Source organism: Urocampus carinirostris, chromosome 4 (assembly GCF_059441175.1).
Source record: "Urocampus carinirostris isolate Australia breed hairy pipefish chromosome 4, RoL_Ucar_1.0, whole genome shotgun sequence".
Classification (NCBI taxonomy): Eukaryota; Metazoa; Chordata; class Actinopteri; order Syngnathiformes; family Syngnathidae; genus Urocampus; species Urocampus carinirostris.
In genome coordinates this window covers 14,724,242-14,746,663 of record NC_142352.1, presented here as the reverse complement: position 1 = coordinate 14,746,663, position 22,422 = coordinate 14,724,242, and the positions used below count along the sequence as shown (strand labels likewise).

The window sequence follows — 22,422 nt, the reverse complement described above, 5'->3', positions numbered from 1 at the left end:
GAGAAATAGAAAGACAGAAGGAGAGAAAAGAGAAAAGAAAGCGCGAAGGGTATGAAGAGAGAGAGAGGACAGAGAGAAAAGAAAAAAAGGAAATTAGAGCAAAAGAGGTTAAAAGACACAGAGCGAGAAAGAGACAAAGAGCAACAAAGGAAGAGAAAAAGAGAGACACAGAGAGTGAAAGAGACAGAGACAGAGTGGGAGAAAGGGGGTGGAAAAGAAAGAGAGAGAGAGAGAGAGAGAAAGAGAAATAAATACAAGTACAGTGTCTTTGTTCGAGGCACCTGGCTTTGGCAACATCAAGTTGACATATTTCAACCTGCAGCTTGTTTTTCTCTTGCGCTTCTCTGAGTGTTGTCTCGCGGGCCGGATCCAATCCCTTAGCGGGCCTGATCTGGCCCGCGGGCCGCCTGTTTGACACCTATGGTCTAATTCAACTAAAACGACTTGAAAATTCAGAGGTTTCCATAGTTTAATGAGGATAGCATATGAACGGAGGGGAGGAATAAGTAACTGAACTCTCCAAAATCACACAGAATTTTAAAAAAGCAAAAAAAAAAAAGGGGGAGGGGGATAATTAATGAATGTCATTTAATCTTTGTCGAAATCACATAGATGGAAAAATATTGTCAGCTTGATCCAAATCATTTATAATTTTCCATATTTTAATACGGATAGATGTTAGGCCTGACTGTTACAAGTAGCCAAATGTGCCAGACTCCCAAGAAAGAGATTCACAGTGTCACATGTCAGGATTTATTGAAATTATTGAAGAGAGGGTGTAGAAGACCAGAAGGAATCTGAAACAAGGTTGGGGCGAGCATGGAGCTGGAAACCCTGGCTTTCAAAACAGAGGCAGTCAAGAAGCAAAGTAGAGAAGCAGCGAAACATGAGACTTCTAAAATTGAAGTCCAAAACGTAAGTCAAAACTTGGATCGGCTTCTACAAACCACAACGGTCATCAAGCACGAGGAGGAGGGGCAGGGGTCTTAACATGGGCGTGGAATAACAGATAACATGCAATCAATTACAAAAAGGGTGAGGAATAAGTAACTGAACTGTCAAAAATCTTACATATGGAAAGAAACAGTGTCTGTTTCAACTAAAACACCCCAAACATTTAAAGGTTTCCATAGTTGAATGAGAATAGCATGTAAACAATGAAAAAAAGGTTAAGGGCGTTCGGTCAGCAATGTCAAAAAAATAAAATCACGAAACAACGTCAAACATGTGTCTTGAATGCCATTACAATTCTATATCAAATAGTTAGAGTGATTAAATTCTCATATTTGGCACTGGGTGTGAATGTAGGGTTTTGGTGTTATCTCGCATTTGTAAAACAAAGAGACATTCTAGGTTGCCTTGACAACTCCCTGAGGAGGCCGGTCAGGTGAATGTTTAAAAACATGTTGTACTTTAGAAATGCGAGACGCGTTTAAATAATGATTTTGTCTCTTCAATTTAATCGATCAATCAATTATTTGTTCCAAAAATCTTTTGACCACCCAAATTCACTTAAAAAGGGATGCACAAGTAACTAAACCCTCCAAAATCACACAGAATGAAAAAAAGCAATCTGCTTTGACTAAAACCATCCGAACATTTAATGGTTTTCAGATTTTAATGAGGATAGCATGCAAGAATGACAGAAGGGGAGGAATAAGTAACCAGACTGTCACATTTAATATTGTGTGGCTACCAAAACAGGGTCTATTTCAACTAAAACCACCCAAACATTTGCGTTTCCATATTTTATTCAGGATAGTATGCAAAAAAATGACAAAAGGGGAGGAAATGTTTTTTTAACCATCCAGATGAAAAACTGGTGTCTACTTCAACTGATACTACTCATGCATTTATAGGTTTCCATATTTAATGAAGGTAGCGTGCAAACAATGACAGAAGGGGAGTAATAAGTAACTAAATATGATTTAATATTTGTCAGAATCACCTAGATGAATAAATGTGTTTGCTTAAAGCAAAACACCCAAACATGTTTAGGTTTCCATATTTTAATGAGGATAATATTCAAATAATGACAAATGGGGAGGAATAAGTAAACAAACTTTCACATTTAATGTTTTGCAGCCCTCATAACAGTGTCTGCCTGAATTCAAATATGCCACACATTTAAGTTTATATATATTAATCAGGATATTTTGCAGACAATGACAAAATGTGGAAAAAAAGTAACTGAACCCTCCAAAATTACCCTGACTGTACTGAAAAAACAGTGTCTGATTCTACTAAATAATAGAAGCATTTCGAACTTCCCATATTTTATTGAGGAAACAATTCAAGAAAATGACAGAGAGGGTTGGGGGGGGCGTCATTTTAATGACTAAAATTGCCCAAACATCTATAGGTTTCTATATTTTAATGGAGATAGCATGCAAACAATGACATGAGGGGAGGAAAGACATAATGGACGAATAAATAATAAAATACTATTTGATTTTTTTTTTTCCAAAATTGTACAGATGAACAAAAAACCACACAAACGTTTATGGGTTTCCAAAGTTTAATGAGGATAACATGCAAACAATGACAGAAGGGGAGGAATAAGTAACTAAATGTGAGTTGATCTTTGTCAAAATCACGCATATAGAAAAATAGTGTCTGCTTGAACTAGAGGTGAGATTGGGCCTAAAAAATGTACTTAACAGAATGGCACAGAAATGAAAATCATATCCTGCAGATTACTACCTGCAGATAGTGAAATATTTGGCCGAAAAGCAGAAAGTTTGTAAAGCTTGTAAGCTATTGGCGGAAATGATGTCTGACGTGAGGGAGGTGGAAGGAGGAAGCTGTGCATCTTTTAACCCAACACAGAGGAGGAAAATTTATTTGGATGTATTGATTTTGAGTTGAACTGACATTTTGGTAAGCATGTTCTTTATCTAAATATTTACTTGAGGAAAAGAAAGTGCATGCTGTGCAGATCCTTCATAAATGGGGAGAAAAAATGGCGAGAGAGAAACCCGGCCAGCCAGACTTAATGATTGACATTTTAAGTCGGTTCGGGGCCTGGTCCAAGATCTTACCTCGAGAGTCTTGATATCTTATTGAAGAAGACATACAGTAACTACCGTATTTTCACAACCTTGTTAAAAGGTGCAGTCTCTGGAGCTGGTTCCATTTCTGTATTGAACACATACACAGGGCGCAACCCACAATAGGGTACGGGTGCCCTCTTGCAGCGGCCACCTTACAACAACACAGACAAGCATACAAGTGTGCGTGTCTAAAAATACAGCGGGAGCGACGCAGAGTTTGGTTACGGTGTATTTTCGTATCGAATACAAAGTAAAACACACAGATGAAAACTTGTCAGTTTGTTTTTCAGCTCCCTCCACTTGCCAACCATCAATTCATTCATCTCCAACTCTCTCGCGGCTGCTTTGTTTATATGTTCTTCCCTGTAGCGTAGAAATCAAAACAGCATGGCGGACAAAAATGTTCAATGGAGGGAGAGTGAGGTGTCGAATTGAATTCATATTTGGGGGGAAAACTGTGTTCAGCCTCCGGTAGCACATCCATCCATCTATTATTTGCACTGTTTATCCTCAGTAGGGTCGTGGGGATGCTGGAGCTTGTCCCAGCTATCTTCGGGCAGTGGGCAGGCCATCCAGTCGCAGGGCATACAAAGACAGACAATGCATGTTTTTGGAATGTGGGAGGAAACTGGAGGAGAACATGCAAACCTTGCACAGGAAGGCTGTTACCTGGATTTGAACCCATTACCTCAGACCTGCAAACGTGCTTACTACCCAGGTTCCGTGTGTCAAAGTCAATCATTATTAAGACTATTTTGTGGCCATATTTACCCAAATGAAATACATATATATTGTTAAAATCTAATCATACCCAAGAGCAGATTTCACTCACGTCCTCCATGATGTTGAAGAAGGAGGGAAAGAGACCCCGCCCACAACGTGGGCGTGATTTATTATACTTCAGGGAGAGACAGTACACATGAGCATTTCACAATAAAAGAATATAAGATTGATAAACGTACAAGAGATGCAATTAGACTGATTATTGAAACGTTACTTCATGTGTGTGTGTGTGTGTGTGTGTGTGTGTGTGTGTGTGTGTGTGTGTGTGTGTGTGTGTGTGTGTGTGTGTGAAAGATTGTTTTTATATTTTGGAATATAAAAACAAATTATATTCACACAGTGAATTCTGAGAAATTTTACAACCAAAACGACCAACCTATCACGTGCCGCCCTCCGGTGGCACAATAACCTTTAAATTGCTCGATATGCGTTAGCATCCGTGAGTAGTTCCGCAAACAATGGACGGATTGTGTGTAATGTCACGTGTCCTCTCAATGGCACACTTGTGACGTTCAAACAGGAGACGCTTTAAAGTCATAGGAGATCGCACGCAAGTCGCATTTTGTTGGAAACGTGAACGATCTCACAAAAACAACGGATTTTACCCAAAAATCGCAATTAAGCATTGAGCTGTGCAGTGAGAACAGCAGAGCAAGCCTCTTTACATCACACACAGGGCGCACCGCAAGATTGGGCGCGGTGCATAATTTGAAGAAAATCTGACACATTCATGTGCGCCTAATGGTCTTGAAAATATAGTAACCGGATTGTCACATTTAGGGGACGACAATGACACCATGGTTTGTTATTCTTCAACACTTTTACCAATAAAAAAAGTTGTAATACTGTCATATTCCTGGTATTCCGGATAAAACATGTTCATAACATGATGCAATAAGGATTTTTACCCCCACTAATAATAATAATAATAATAATAATAAACTCATGGAAGAGTTTCTGAACATCTAAAGCAGGGGTATCAAACTCATTTTAACTCGGGGGGCCACATGATAGAACAAACATTCTGTCTAGTAGATTAAAGAGAAAGAAAAAGAGAGATAAAGAAATAAGAGAAAGAGAGAGGGAAAAGGAAAGAGGGCAAGACAAAGAAAGAAAAAGAGAGAGAGGGAGAGAGCGTGAGAAACAAAAAAAAGTTGTGAAAGGGGGGAAAAGAAATGGAGAGGAAGAAAGAAATCCAAAGAGAAATAGAAAGACAGAAGGAGAGAAAAGAGAAAAGAAAGCACAAAGGGTAGGAAGAGAGAAAGAGAAAAGAGAGAAAAGGAAAAAAGGAAGTAAGAGCAAAAGAGGTTAAAAGTCACAGAGAGCGAAAGAGACAAAGAGCAACAAAGGAAGAGAAAAAGACACGGAGAGTGAAAGAGACAGAGACAGAGTGGGAGAAAAGGGGGGCGAGAGAGAGAGAGAGAGAGAGAGAGAGAGAGAGAGAGAGAGAGAGAGAGAGAGAGAGATACACAAGTACAGTGTCTTTGTGAGAGGCACCTGGCTTTGGCAACATCAAGTTGACATATTTCAACCTGCTGCTTGTTTGTCTCTAGCGCTTCTCTGAGTGTTGTCTCGCGGGCCGGATTCAATCCCTTAGCGGGCTCGATCTGGCCCGCTGCCCGCCTGTTTGACACCTGTGATCTAAAGGGTGGATATTTGGTAGCCCACTCTTTGGTAGCAATAAATTCAACTTCTCTATGTACCCATTGAGTACATATACAATTACAGAGCTGTTCAAAATAATAGCAGTGCAATGTGACTAACCCGAGTATCTCAGGTTTTAGTATATCTTTTATTGTTACATGCCAGACAAGTTACCAGTAGGTGCAGTAGATTCTTTGAAAATAAACTCCCAGCATTCATAATAAGAACGCTCCAAAGGCTGTGCAATTGGGCAAATACTTCAAAGGGGTATGTTCAAAAAATAGCAGTGTGGCAATTGATTTCTGAGTTCATCAGTTTTGGGGATGAAAAAATACTAAAACAGGTGGCGCCTATTTAAGGATGATAAAGCCAGCACAGGTTGAACATGCATTTGAGGACAATGGCTCGTTCAAGACACTGCCATGAAAAACTCCGTACTTTGAATAAAAAGTTGATTGGAGAAGGAATGACATATAAAGATGTCCAAAAAATGTTGGCTGTTGAGTTAAAATGATCTCCAATGCCTTAAATTGGGAAGAAGAACCAGAGACACATGGAAGAAAACGGAAGGCAACTGGTAATATTGACCGGAGAAGAACCAGAATGGCAAATGCTAAGCCAATGACCAGCTCCAGGACGATCAAACACCGTCTCCAGCTACCTGTAAGTGCTGTGACAGTTAAAAGACGTCTGTGTGAAACCAATTCATTTTCAAAAATCCTACGCAAAGTCCCTCCTTTAAAAAAGGTATATGCAGAAGAGGTTACAATTTACCAAAGAACACATCAACTGGCCTCAAGAAAATGGGAGGAACATTTTGTGGACGGATGGAAATAAAATTGTCCTTTTTGGGTCCAGGGGGCACAGATTATGTCTGAGACCACCCCCAAACTCAAAATTCAAACCTCAGTACACATTGAAGACAGTGAAGCATGGTGGTGCAAGTATCATGGTCTGGGCATGTTTCTCCTACTCTGGTGTTGGGACCGTTTGTCGCATACCAGGGATCATGGATCTGTGTATGTCAAGATGTTTGAAGAGGTTATATTGCCTTACGCTGAAGAAGACATGCACTTGAAATGTGTGTTTCAACAAGACAATGACTCCAAACACACCAGTAGACAAGCAAACAATTAGAATTGATGTTATGGAATGGCCAGCCCAATCCCCAGATTTCAATCCAATCAAGAACTTGTGGGGTGAAATCAAAAATGATGTTTGTGAAGCAAAACTAAGAAATGTAAATAAATTGTGGAATATTGTTAAGCAATCATGGAGTAAACCAACAACTGAAAGGGTGCCACAAGTTGGTTGACTCTGTGCCACAGAGATGTGAAGCAGTTATAAAAAAACTGAGGTCATGCAACCAGTGTTCCCTCTAAGCTGCGTGCGTGCGCAATTGCGCACTGTTCGCACATTCTCAGCGCACAAGAAAATCTAGCCGGCGCACAAAAATGAGGGCTCAAAATTACTAATTAAGAAGCGACTTAAGTCAAGTTACAGTGCATGAACGTAAAAATACACGGGTTCCCCTGACGTCGTGTCCTAAATGCGGTATTTTGAATGAGTAAAGTTAGTAGAGTTTGTCGAGAACTGGCTTCTTCGGCTCGGCTCACTAAAAGGAACCGGCTCTTTCGACTCCTAAACGGCTCTTCAGGTTGTTTTTGCTTCTTTAATCCCAACATGACCAAATATTATGTAAACTTATGCACAAAATGACTTAAAGGAAGGGGGGAATAGAACAAAAAAGCAAAAAATATCAAAATGAAAAAGTAGTGAAAAGCTGAGAAAAAAAGAAACAAAAGGAAGAGAAAAAAGAACGAAAAATTTAGAAAAAAAGCCAGAAAAAAAGAAAACAAAGAAATGTAGGAAAAAAGAAAATAGAGAACAAAAAGAAAAAGTAACACCTCGGAAAAAATAAACACAATGAGATCTTTTTTAAAGGAATTTTTAAAAAAGTAGAAAAAAACACAGAAAAAAGAAGAAAAAGTTTGTGTAGCATTCAAATAATTTCCAATTATATCAAGTGAATCTTGTTGCCAAGATTGTACTTCCACTAAAAAATGTGATTAAGTACAGTTCTGTATCTTACAACCGACTAAATAAGCCCCCAAAAATGTTAATATTATGCGACAAAATATATCAGGAAATAAAAAGAAATGGATATCTTGTGAAAGAATTGTGAGAACAAATGACGTTTGTAGGCCGTACAACCTTTGCAATAGTACATGAGTCAATTCATTCAAAAGAGAAAAATAATTTTGCATTGCCGGAAACTCAGCAAAATGTAACTTGATGTCAAGTTTTGGACATGTTTAATAATGATTTAGTTGCCACACTTGGGATTATGGTGGCTCACTGTTGTTTCAAGCGTTGCTCACCGACTTTGTGTGAACGCTCAGACCTGTGGAAAATTAGAGGGAACATTGCATGCAACTAAACATTAGGACAGCTAAATCCTATCTTTTTTGGAAACACAAAATAGTTTTGAGTTTGTACAGTCAACAGCAGACACTGCTGTTCTTTTGAACACACCCCTACTATAATCTGAGATATTTTGGTGAGTCACATTCTTATTATTTTGAACAGCACTGTATAAAATATATATGAAATGAATAGCTTTAGTAATTGTGATTTATTTTGCCATGTTTCAGCCACATCTACAGGTGCTCTGTCAAGTTTGGACAACACAAGTGGAGGAGTTTGCAGGACCAAATCCATGAAGCTGATGCTGAGAGTCGGACAAAGTAAGAAACTCCATTTGTTTTTCGTTATTATGCAAAATTTGTTTTTGGATCGTTTTGTAGAATATCACTTTATTAAATCACCTCAAGAAATACGATTGAAAATCAAATTCTTAAAAAAAACAACTCCATTATTTATATAAAACAAACCAATATTTGACCCTCATGCTGTGTTAGGAATTGGTACCATTAACCGTTTTAGCAGGTCAATTTTGACCCGGGATTTAACTCAGTCCTGACGACCAAAAAAAATAAGTATTGCTCAATATAATTAATACAACATCCTAATAAACATAAGATGCATCCAACACCATATATTCCCATTGTATTTTGATTTTATGGCCCCAGAGACACATCAGTTATTACATTTGATAACTTTGAAACAGGTCGGTGGCGACCCTTACATGGGGGTCGGCAACCCGCGGCTCAGGAGCCACATGGAGCTCTGCCGAGAGGCTTCCTGGCGCTTCTGCGCCAAAAACTACGAATTTAAAAACATGGGGGCGAGAAATAGATTTGTTTTAATATAGTTTTTGTTGGAAGATAAATGTGACAGAAACACTTTAAACGTTTTCCAATGTGTAGAATAAATACAATATATTTAATCAAGGAGCTAGCTTAACTCTGCTGCTCGGGCGGCAGTGGCTCAGGAGATAGAGAGCTCGTCTTGGGATCAAGAGATCGCAGGTTCGATTCCCGGTTCCTCCGTGTTACATGTCAAAGTGTCCTTGGGTAAGACACTGAACCCCTAATACCCCCAATAAGCAGGTTAGCGCCTTACATGGCTGCACGGCCGCTATTGGGAAATGTGAAGCACACGGTAAATGGCTTTGGGAAGTCTTGACTTGAAAAGCGCTATATAAATGCAGATCATTTCATTTCATTTCTCTCCACTATCTCACGCTTTATGGCCCAAGCTCCGCCTCTTTTAAAGGAGAAGCGTCACAGGCCAGACAGGTGTCTGGCACAAGTGTGAGGGCCCGTGGACTCCAAATGTAAAAAGAGAAAACTGAGGAAAATGGAATCAATCAATGTTCCTTTGAATGTATTGCCAGTGTGGGAGGTTTGCCTGAATGTTTGCTCTGTAGAGAGAAGTTCTCAAATCACAAAAAGAGTCATGTGGAAAGACATTTCCAGGAAAGACATGCTACAATTGCCTCAGAGTCCCACTGAGAAGTGAGAAAAATTCCCAATGCATCACTCCTGGATACATTAGAGGAGCGCAAAATAGAAGTGCATTAGTTTATTTTTAGACTTCTACCATCGTAGGTTTTGCTGCAACCTGAGAGATAATAAAGTGTAGAAAACCGTTCACAAATGGTGAAAACATGAAGTAATTCTGCACAGTTCAAGAACAAAACTGAGTTAGACAGAAACTTATTCCTTCCTAAAACGGTGAAGGAATGGGCCAAAACATGGCAAAAGACCGATTAGCGAACAGGACCTTTGGCGCCAGCAGGGGATGTTGTTGCATTTTAAGTCATTGGCTCAGAAATCAAACTTAAGCGATATTTTTGTAAAATGATTTGTCTTCTTATACTTCACCTTTTTGGAGTCATGTTTATGTTTATATCTAAATAGCCCTTTATCACAAGGAGTCTCAAAAGGCTGCACAGACCACAGATTATTGCAAACTACGGACTATTATAACACCTGATCTAAAACCTACATGAGGGCAAGGAAAAACTCAAAACCTCAACATGAGGAAAACGAAGAAACCTTGAGAAGGGACCGCACATGAGGAAAACCAGCCTGCAATGGATGTTACAATAACAAATAATACACAGATATTGTCAACATAAAATATAGGTTATTTATATGCTATATATTTAAACAGTTCTACTGAGGTTGCAGATTGAATCTCAGGGGGAAAAGCATTCCACAGCACCAGGGCCCAAATTGAGAATGCTCTTGAAACTTCGGTTCTCTTCTTGGCTCTTGAGCTAACTAGTAGACCAGCATTTTCAGAGCGAAGGCTCCGAACCGGAACATAGGTGGAAATTAAATCTGAAAGATATAGGGGGGCATGTCCATGCATGAATACCAACAGAAACTTAAAATCACATCTTAAGCTAACAGGGAGCCAATGCAGGTTAGCTAAAATCGGGGTAATGTGATCAAACTTACTTGTCTTAGTTAAAAGCCTCACTGCAGCATTTTGTACTAGCTGAAGGCTCTTGATTTTGGACTTCGGGAGACCAGAGAGTAGTGCATTCCAGTAATCGAGACAGGAGGTAACAAACGCATGAATTATAATCTCCGCATCAGACTGGGACAGCATGGGTTGAATTTTAGCAATGTTGCGAAGATGGAAAAAAGCTGTTCCAGTAATATTCTTAACAACAAATTGGGGTCAAATATGACACCTAAATTTTTGACTGAGTCACTCTGGGTGATATTACATTTGTCAATGCTCAGAGCGGTTTTTGAGAACATGTCACGGCATTTAGATAACTAACATTTCGGTCTTTTCAGAATTGAGGCTCAAGAAGTTAAATGACATCCATCTTTTCATATCAGTGAATGCATGCTTCCTTTTATTGTTCTTTGCCTAGTCCGTGATGTACTTTCCATCTTGATGTTGTCTTTTGGAATCCTCAAGATAAAAATGACATTAAAAATCTTATTCCTTCATTGCATTTATTTAATTTGATCAAAGCACTGAAATGCACTGAAACTCATTAATATTGTAATGAAGTTAAACTCCGTGGCTTTCACAAAATGGCGCTGGAGTGAAAATAAACATTTAATCATGACAGTTCATTATGTATTTGTAACCAATTTAGTCCTTTTGATGGTTGGCTAATATGGATAATATAGATATAAACAACATGTGTTGCCTTTTTTCTCAGGCTTATAGAAGGCTTTCAATGTTTTTGCAGCTCCAAACATCTTCCTTTTGTTTTTATTTTTGGTCCAATACGGTTCTTTCAACATTTTGGGTTGCCGACCCCTGCCCTTACACAACATGAGGGCGTTAAATTATAATATAATACCTATTTATTTTCAGATTTATGCCATTTTTGGGGCTTTCTCAATAACTTATGTAAAATAACATCTATTTTAAAAAGCCACAAATATAGTTACCTATTTTTTCATTTTTTTGGTCCAATTTCAACAAGTAATCTTGTTGTTGTTGTTTTTATGGTTATTTACTAAATCACCAATTTTCTGTAAGATTGAGAAAAAAAGACTGAGGTTGTTGTTACCAGTTCGACCTATTTTGAGGACCTTTTAAATAAAGATTACCAAAATAAATGCAGACCATTGACCATTTTTGTACAATATCTCTATTCATTTGGTGTTATTTTTCTTTGATAAAATTTCAATTTTGGGGGTTAATATGAAAAAAACCCCATAAAAAAGCAATAAATATTTTTTTATTTTTAATTATTTTCCAAACCAAATTACATTCAATTATATAAACGAAGGGCAGCACGGCGGATGAGTGATTAGCGCGTGTTTGCATGTTCTCCCCGTGCTTGCGTGGGTTTCCTCCGGGCACTTTGGTTTTCCTCCCACATTCCAAAAACATGCATGTCAGGTGAATTGGCCGGTCCAAATTGTCCCTAGGTGTGTATGAGCGAGCGAATTGTCTGTCCTTGTGTGTCCTGCGATTGGCTGGCAACCAGTTCAGGGTGTCCCCTGCCCACTGCCCGAGGATGGCTGGGATGGGCTCCAGCACCCCCGCAACCCTTCTGAGGATAAGCGGTGCAGATAATGGATGGATGGATGGATATATAAACAAAATATTTAAATGATTTATCCATAGCTTTTCCTATTGGATTGACAAAATTCTGTTTTTCTGTTTGTTTTTGTATTATTTTGTGCAATATCACCCATTTAGTGTGGTGTTTATTTACTTTATAAAAAGACAATTTTCTTGTTAAGGTTTTTTTTTTTAAATAAATTAGACAATTATTGGGGGATTATTAAACAAAAAAACAAAAACTTTTGACTGATGTCTTCCTACCAGATTTCCTCCAGTGTTGTGGGCTATGGAATAAATTTTTGGGGGTGTAGTTTTTGCACAATACCACCCAAGTTGGGTAATACTTTTTAGGTAAGAGGCTGTTTTTTACTAAACATTCCAATTTTTTGGTTCATGTACCTATGTAATCGATAGGTGTAATGACCTGCCCATTGGCCTCACCTGTGCCCGCTTGTTTGGCTCCAGCTGCTGCTCGTTTCCTGATTGGTTCCCCTCCTCTTTAAACTCAGTACTTTCATTCACTCCTTGTCAGTCCGTCAGCGAACCTCCGCACGTGCAAGGCAAGCACTTTTTGACTCTGGCTCCCTTCTGTCCCGTCCTGTCCCGTATCCTGCTCGTCTGCCCCTGGCTTCCCGATCGTCTCCGTCCACCCGACTTGATTCCTCCCTCTGACCACGCTCCGATCTTCTGTCCCTGCTACTCGACTTGTTTCCAACCATCGACCACGTTCCGATCTTGAGGGCTTCCTGCTTTTCCTGCCCAGCGAAGCACCAGATCGCTGGTGTTTGTTTTCCCACGCCTGACTCCTCCGGTTCCTCAATAAAGCTTTGTGTGAAACGTTACGCGTTTGGGTCCACCGTTCTGACAGTACGAACTGACAAGGAATGAATGAAAGTACTGAGTTTAAATAGGAACCAATCAGGAAACGAGCGGGCACAGGTGAGGGCAATGGGAAAGTCATGACAATAGGTCCAGTTTTACCAGAATTAGTTATTTCTTTTCCAGTTCAACTATTTAACTGTGTGTGCGTTTTGTTTTTTCATATAAACTATCGTTCAAAAGTGAAATATCCATTCTTTGACAAAAACTAAGTTTCAAGAATGCTTTTTTTCCCCAAATAATAATAATTATTTATAACCTTCTCAATGGATGGACTATAGTTTCAATTCAGTTGGCAACTCATTTGATTAATAATAAAAAACGGGACTTGGACAACACATGACCCAAAACTTTTGAACGGTAGTGTATATAATTTTCCCCTGAAAACAAAAATGATCAGACAAAACTATATGCATCTAAAAAATGTAGATAACTTTATGCATTAACAAAAAATCGTCACTTGTGATTTTTGAGTGGAGGCTGCTGAAAAATGGTCCGTGGCCCTCCAACGGCCCCCAGACTGTCGTTTTTACACCCCTGATTTGAAAAATGAGTCCTTTTAAAAGCGTTGTATAATCACAACCATATAGTTTTTTTTTTGGGTGGTCTGCTCCCATTAATAACCTCAAATCTCTATTCGAGACCCAATTGCACGCAATCATTCCGACCAAATGTCAAAATGAATAATTTTTCTCCGTCCATTTAAGTGCTGCTCTTTATTACCTATTTATTACACTGCACCCAAGCTCGTTTATTTAAATACGTGCTTCGGAAGCCACACCGACCTGCCCACTTTTTATTTTTTTCATTTGTTATTCCGCCGTAGACTAATCACCTCAGTTCACTTACTTCGATTCATGGCAACATAAATCTCGTCGCAGTGAATTTTTTTCTCCGCCTTCCGGGAGGAAATGATGAGTTTGTGGAAGCTCCCAAACTGCGGTTTTTGCAGCATTATCCGCATGAATAATGAAAGAGTCGGACATGGAAATTCAGCGTTTTGCCAGTTTGTCAACTGATCTCGCAAATACGCTTCTCGCTTTCATGTCCCCTTTAAGTAAAAGCGAACAAACAAGGAACTATTTAGTTGAGGTTTTGGAAGAAATGTCGTTCATTCTAGATGAATTAAGCCAGAAAAGGGAGAATTCTGACTTGATGTTGAACTTTCGATAAATCTTGCAGTGATCCACCTGGCGGGCGTGACCTTAAAACATACCTGTCAACCTGTACGGTTTTGCCGTACAAAGTACGTTTATTATGCATTTTAAGACGTGTACGACGTACAAGAAAATCCGTACGGAAAAACGCAAATTTGTCAATGATGGGTGCCATCCGGTATACACCGACGATCACGAAACGGCAAATCAATCAAGTCAAACGAGTTCGCCGCGGTAGCCCCTATCTCGGTATCGGGTTTTTTTCCGTTGCAAACGAAGCGAGCGGTTTGATGTAGTGAAAGGAAGCCCGTATCTTTTTAGAGAACCGGCTTTTTCGGCTCAACTCATTAAAGGGAACCGGCTCTCAAACGGCTCTCTTGCTTTGCATTATGCATTATATTACGAATTAGGATGTTGTATAAAGAAAACCAGCTCGGTGGCCTTGGGGGTATGGCGCCCGCCCCGAGACTGGGAGGTTGTGGTTCAAGCCTCGGCCGAGTCATAGCTAAGACTTAAAAACATTGGTACCCCTGCTTGGCGTTCAGCATTAGGGGTTGGAATTGGGGGGTTTGGTCACCTAATGACTCCCAACACCTCAGTTGGGTTGAGCGAGGGGGCTCGGAATCCCCTCCTCTGAATCAATCTCCCAAAAAGAGTCAGAAATAACTCTAGCCACCTCCCACTAGGGGGATATGGCTGTGGTATATACATATATATATATATATATATATATATATATAAAGAAGTTAAGAAAAAAAGGAAGTATAAAATGAGAAAACGAAAAAAGACTGGTTTGTGGTTAGCCCTTTAATCAGTATATTACCAACAATAATTCAATGCAGAAAATGTATTCATAATTTGAATGAGAAAATGTATTATTCTACTTAATTATATTTGCATGTATTTTTTCCTTCTACAGTGAACGTCCAAGCTACTTCATTTTTGAACTTTTTTATAATAAACCTCATTCATGTAGAGCAACTCGGGATCCCACAACAAAATTTTAATTAACAATATATATGATAACGAAACACATGTACAATATAACATGTTAAACTACATAAATAAACACGTTTGAAAAAAATATGGTGTAAGATTATTTTATATATTGTAAGGGAAAATACGACAGTTTGTAAGGGCATGGAGCCCTGGAGCTTGACAGGTATGGACCTACCTGGTGGGAGCAACTTACCTGGCCACATCCTGCGGAAAGCCCTTAGAGAAGGACTCGTTTTGCATTCTAAATAAGGGGTGTAAAATCTAAAGTCCAGTTTTAAATATTACATGATGGCTAACCACGGGTCAGAGATTCGGGCCACCACTTCCTGTTGTGTGTTATTCAGTTAAAACATTTTCCTCTAGGTGTTGCTTGTGCTCCTCCATAAATCTTTTTTTTCTCTGAAGGATTCACTACACTGATAATAATTCATTTACGTTATTACTTTGAGTTATTTGAGTTCTGATATGAATTACTAATCCCAAGAAAATAGATTCAATGAACCAGACCGATTGAATCAGAACACACACAATTTATTAACACAGAGTATTATTGATTGGGAAAAAAAGGGGAGAGTAAGGCGCCGGAGATAATGGGAGTTTTCGACCGCTGAAAGTCTAGAAGTTACATGCAAAAAAAGAAAGTTTCCTGCTATAATGCTAGTCGATTTGGGGAGATTTCCTTGTGCAGTAAAAAAACGCTCATTCCCAAGAACCAGCAAACATGGTGTTAAATATAAAACCGTCTTCTTACTCGTTGTTACGGAGGGATTTGGTCTCGTGCTCCAACTGGTCGCAACGCATGGCCCACGTGCTGCTCAAGGCCGCAGTGAAGGCCCGCACGGCCGCTTGGGGTGGCCGTCATACGATACCAACCAGCCAGGCAGAAGAAAAGAGAGCGGCTATCGCTCAACCAAATCTTTTTATACGGACCAGTGACGTTTGACCAGATCACGTCTCTATGGGTGTGGTCCTAGATATCTGATACTCTCAGCATCGGGTGACGGTGTTTGAAATCGCCAAACTTGTTGGAAAGCCAAAAATGTGAGAAATTTGCCCCATGTTCAGTACTAGGAAATGTCCCTCCAATCGACATAATTACGTACAGTGAGAATATTATTTTATTAAATTATTTTTGTGCTTGGCTTATTTGCTCTACACGGCACTCATCCTTCTTCAGGGCAGTTTTTGGGTAAGGGTTCCCTCCCACACAGGAAACAGTACTGGTTTCCATGGATGCCATACTCCTGATGTTCTTCAGATACAGCACCTTTATCATCTGGTCGCCGTTATTTTTCGGTGTAAAGTGGCATTGATGGACAGTGTGCAACAATACTGATATGAGATCAGGGGTCGTCATCACGTAGATTGCCATCTACCGGTGGATCACTGAGGCAATATAGGTAGATCACAGGAAAGTATTCGGTGCATTGCATTTGTTGGGACACGCTGCGATCTAGAAGTAAATTGCAGTATTCCAGCATAGACATCAATGTTGCTTAGCAGCAGTAGCAAATTGGAGAACTCCAAATTTTGTCAATGTACGGTGTAATTTATTCAAATTATTTGTTTTTAATTTTTTTCTTATGATGTATTTTGTATTGAATGATTACGGGTCCAAATTATATAGCCTAAAATTCCAGCATAGACATCAATGTTGCTTAGCAGTAGTAGCAAATTGGAGAACTCCAAATTTTGTCAATGTAAGGTGTCATTTATTCAATTTATTTGTTTGTAATTTTTTTCTTCTGATGTATTTTGTATTGAATGATGACGGGTCCAAATGATATATCATAACATGTGTATGTAGTACAAACAAATAAAGAAAAATACTGTTAATAAATTACTATTTAGGTATATGTTGGAATTTGGATTATTAACCACACATGTATTTGCCAAGTTTGAGTAGAAGTTATTTAATCTTTTCCGATGAATCCAACTGTACCACAGCATACTTATTTCTTGCAAGAGTATCATTGGACAAAAAACATTGGCAATTACAAAAAACTGACATAAATTGAATCATGGTGTTTACTTTTCTATTCAATGTTTTTATTTTTATTCCATGTATTTGATTTATTTAAGCGTCATTTTAGAAGTATTGTGTGCATTCATTTCAACTAGTTAGGATGCTGTCTATGAATGCTAGAATGCCCTTGAATTTCCATTTTGTGATGGGTCATTTTGGAAGTAGCTCGCATACTAAGAAGTGTGAGCACCCCTGCTACTAAATCCTAAATCAATTGTTGGTTGCTCCTGTTTCGTTCTTCAGTGCCACTCGCCTTCCTTGGCTGCTCATGTAAGCGAAATCTGCAAGGACCCATGATTTAGGCATCTTTGATTTTTTTTGCCTACTGTTTCCTTATCTAGCCACTCACATTAGCCACTTGGCTGCAGTCTATGTTGTCATTGTTAGCTGCTCCAAATTCGTCCTTTGTGTCTGTCGCCTTCCACAACTGCTCATGCAGGCAAACTTTGCTCACTTTCGTGATTCAGGCGACTTTTACATTTTCTCCACTGTTTCCTTCTCTAGCCACTTGTGTCACAAAATTTGCATAATTCAGGGTCTCAATGTTTGACAAATTCTGGTTCGGTCTTGCAATTTTTTTTACTAACTTTTATAGTAGCTTCTCCCGTAGACTATTGAGAAGATTAACAGGAAAAACAACAAATGTTGCCTTTTATTTCTTGGTGCGATTTTTATTTTTATTTTCTTTTTTTTAAATTGTCTTGCAGGTCCATCAGATTCCAAATCAAGACTTCAAGAATCGCCCACCAGATTTCCACCACTGCAACTGAAACCAAAATCCAAGGACTCAGCTCAAGATAATAGTGTCAAGAACCGAACTGGTAAGTTCAATCTTTCCAATAATTTAGGCTGCAGATAAAATACATGAATAAAAAAAAAAATCTAAATAAATATTCAAGAGTATACATATATATACACATTTTGGCCCCTTGATATCTTTTTGTTATTTTATTTTTATTTTATTTCAATTTCAAGTTGGTCGTATGAAGTTTCTTATATTAAAAGTCAAGTAATAAAATAAGTTAAAGAAAGATAAGTTAATGTTATGGTAAGGAGTACATTATCTCAAAATTGAAGTCATAAGATTAGATAAGTTTGCACATTTCAAGTCATATTATTTATTTTAATAGTAGTTATTATTATCATAAAAAGTGTACTATTTTAAAAATTATGGCATAAGATTATAAAATTTTGCTTCTTTTAAAGTCTTACTTTTTAATTTTTTTTAATTTAAGTTTATCATTTTTGTTATGATATAAGTATATTATTTGGAAAATCCAGAAGCAAAATAAGATAATTTTCTCTCATTTGAAGTTTTTTTTTTTTTTTATCAAGGTGACATTATATATGAAGGGTTTTATTTTGAAAAATCAAGTTGTACAGATTGTTTTGCTCATTTTAAAGTCATATTTTTTATTTAATGAAACATTCAAGTTAATATTATTGGATCAAGTTGATTTTCAAGTAATATAAGATATTTATACTCATTTGAAATGGTTTTTTACTCTTGTCCGAAATAAAGCAAATAATCTAGTATGATGTTTATCTTGAAAATATAAATCAAGTCAATATTATAGTATATTATTTTGAAAATCCAGAAGTAATATGAGCTCATTTTTATTGTTTTTGTTGCTGAAAATGAAGTTGATATTATTGTATGGTGTATATTATTTAGAAACTCCAGTAGTGAAGTAACATAAATTTTGTTTTGAAGTCCAGTAGTAAAATACGTTCATTTTCACACAAAAAAATCAGTCGAAATGAAAACTTAATTTGAATAATATTTCTACATTCACCAATGCAAATTCACTAGTAGATAAATGTCCTTCATTACCTTTCAATGTCAAGTAAAATATAATGTCCATAAAGCTTTCCCGGAACCAGAAGGCCATTAAAACAAATAATATTTGCAAATATTTTGGCATTTCTGAGTTTCTCCTTGCCCGCATGTAGGTTTTAGATCAGGGGATGGTGTAATAATGGTCTGTAGTTTGCAATACTCTGTGGTCTGTGCAGCCCTTTGAGACTCCTTGTGATTAATAAACATGACTTGACTTAAAATCATGGTATAAAGTATATTAATTGGGAAATTCTAGTATTAAAATAAGATAAGTTTCCCCATTTGAAGTTATTTTTGTCATAAATAAAGTCATGATACAGTAAGAAGTTTATTTTGAAAAACGGTCATAAATTTAGATAACATTGGTTATTTGATGTCTTATTTTTTATTTAGTATAAAAGGATGCTGATATTATTTTATGAAGCCTACTATTTTGAAAATCTAATGGTAAATTAGGCTCATCTGATTTTGTTGTTGTTGAAAATGAATATCATAGTATAAATCAGGGGTAGGGAACCTATGGATCTGGAGCCATATATGGCTCTTTTCATGAGTACATATGGCTCCGAAATAAAATGTAACTATTGAACATCTCTCTGTGGCGTTCCAAAGTTAAGTGATTTCATCCCGATTTTTGTCCATATAAAGCTGAAGCAACTTAATGCCGAAGTTTGATAAGAAACCATTTAAACTGATAAATAAAAATGCTGGCAAACGACTTTGATTGGGTGAGCAGTACAGGTGGGCGGATACCTGCACACGGCGCAAGGCACTTTCTTTTCTCTCTCTTGCTCAGTCTACACCAAAAGTGAATATGACGATATGCTTATCGTTTGCAGTAATTTGTGACATTTTTACAAAAGAACTTTGCATGCACATTGTTTTGAAACCGTTATTAAGGACAAATTTCATGGAAAAATTGCCTCAAACACTCTTAACTGAAGGTGGAAGACAAATTGTAAATGGAATATTTACATTGATTTGGGACACAGGATTTGGCATTATTATCATTTAATACATTTGATTAAATCATCAAATGACACACAGTGAAATGAAATGTGCTGAAGAATAAGCTTATGTCTGGAGAGAGTTTTTGGCAGTTTTTTCAATTTTGTCTGAAAATATATGATGTGGCTCTCTCAATTTCGTTTTAAAACCTTTTTTGCTTTTATGGCTCTTTGGGTCAAAAAGGTTCCTGACCCCTGGTATAAAGTGTATTATTTAGTTAAATAAGCCCATTTTGAATGAATGAATGAAAGAAATGAATACAATTTCGAACCTTAAAATAAAAACAGGACAAAAACAATGAGTCAACAACAAAATAATGCTACATAACATGTTTGAAAAGGGGTAGTCAGAAGCAGATGCTTATTTTCCCTACCCCTTTATCTTCCCTATTAAATCAATTTTACAATTCCTCCTTTCCTCTTATGTCTAATATAACAAAATATCATGGATATACTTATTACATAGGTCAGATATCAATAATTATAATAATTACAATAATAACATATTTTGTACACTAATCTTGGTAATACCCATCTCTCAATGTCATAATGCGTCTAGTTACCAAACGTCACTGCGGCACCAATGATAATAACAACAATAAAAATAAACATAATATTTATAATAACAGTTATGATATAATAATAGCAACAATAACAACAAGTTAACCATAGTTTTACACGCAGTATTTCCAATCTCACTCATATCCCCTTTTCTCCATCCCTGTATTTCACTAGTAATGCTTTTTTTGTATTTACATTTGAACACATGAATAGTTGGACATTGTTTGAGCTCATCTTGTAAATTATTCCAAAGTTTGACTCCACACACAGACACACACATACTTTTCCTGGTTGTTCTCACCTTTGGGATTTTGAATTCACTACAGCCCCTCAAGTTATAATTTCCCTCTTTCCGAGTGAATCATTTTTGTATGTTTTCTGGCACCATGTTTTTGTTGACCTTAAATAACAGTTTGTGAAGTGAAATTTTTTATTAAATCATCCAATTGTAATAATTTGGACCGCATGAATAAAATATTGGTATGATCCCGATATCCTACCCTGTGTATGGTTCTTATTGCATGTTTTTGAAGGATAAAAAGGGGCTTTAGTGAACTTTTGTAACGATTGCTTCTGCACAATATGTTAAATATTACTGTTCACTCTGCTAGCCTCTGGGAAGAGGTACTGCAGTGTGCGGTGCAGGACCACCAGGTTCCACAATAGTCTTGTCCCCCTGGCCATTAGACTGTTAAATGGTCAATCAAACACATAGTAAATCTAAACTGCTGCTAATCTGTACATCTGTTGGTTTTGTTTTTGCACTACTGGCAGTTCTTTATAGCTAGCCACTCCTTGCACATCTGTTTCTCTGCACTATTGTACTTACAGTGTTATTGTTACAGTGTTATTGTTACTGTTTACCTGACTGCCCATTTTGCACATCTGGTGAGCTGCTCCTCTTGCACTCTTTGCACTACTGTAAAATACTATACATAGCCATAATTATTTAGTATATTATTAGTACTCAATACTCCAACTCAATACAACATTTTTTTTATATCTGTACATTCAAGGAAACTGCGGGTCAGATGTATCGACATTTCGTTCTGTATACACGTGTACTAGAATGACAATAAAGTAGATCTGAATCTGAAATATGAAATATGGCAGAACTAGAGAACAATATAATAAATACAATGCATTATAATTTAAAAGAAATTTATTGAAATGCTTTTAGATACCTTAGTTTGTATGTGTCTGATATGTGTTTTCCAATTTAATTTATTGTCTATTATGACCCCTAAAAACTTAATTTCTGATACAATGTCTATGGCAACACCATCCATTTTTACTTCTAAATCTCGATTTGCCTTACGATTATCGAAGAATATTTTGCTCATTTAAAAGCTGTATCTGCCACTGGGACAATGATGAAGACATGATTTATTTATTGCAATGTAGGTCACGGTAGCAAATTGCACAATTATCCAAACGCACTCAGCAGAGCGTCCCCATCCCTCGTCCCCTCGTCCTCTCGTCCCCTTTTATCTCCATTTCTCTTTCATGCGTCCCCCCATTCCCCCCCCCCCTGACAGACTCCAACTGGGAAGCGGGGCATCTCCCCCCCGCGGGCGATGACGGTGGCTGGATTCCAGGCCGGTCCGTTTGGGTGGTCTCGGCCGTGGTCCTGGTCCTCCTGGTAGTCCTGGTCCTGGCGGTGGTGGCCGTGCTCTGCAGGTGGCTCCCCTGCGTCCGGAACGGGCGGCAGTCGGCGGCGGTGTCGCTCAACACCTTAGCGGCGCCCAAGCGGGACAGCGTTAGCAGCGACAATGCTAACTCGGAGCGCAGCGAGGTGGTCTTCCCCGCCGACGGGGGATTTTGCCGACATTTTCAGCGACTCAGCGGAGAATACGGAGCCCCCGTTTACATCGTGAAGGAGATGAGCACGCAGAGTCCTACAAACGTTTACTATAAAGTCTGACTTTGGCTAATACTTCAATTAGCTAGGAGTAGAGGTCAAATCGGGCCTAAAAAATCCAGCCCGGGTACTATCCTCCTAAGACTCGAGCTTAGG

At 38.0% G+C, this 22,422-nt stretch overlaps 1 protein-coding gene across 1 annotated transcript in view; it reads left to right on the top strand.

Annotated features, from left to right (window-relative positions):
* LOC148366904 (ephrin-B2a-like) overlaps nucleotides 1–22,422 on the top strand; it is a 34,518-nt gene extending 12,096 nt beyond the window's left edge. Inside the window, exons 3-5 of the mRNA XM_088333725.1 lie at nucleotides 8,135–8,227; nucleotides 17,705–17,818; nucleotides 21,944–22,422. Coding sequence (XP_088189851.1) covers nucleotides 8,135–8,227; nucleotides 17,705–17,818; nucleotides 21,944–22,329 — 593 coding nt within the window. The 3' untranslated portion in view covers nucleotides 22,330–22,422. The remainder of the gene's footprint in view (nucleotides 1–8,134; nucleotides 8,228–17,704; nucleotides 17,819–21,943) is intronic.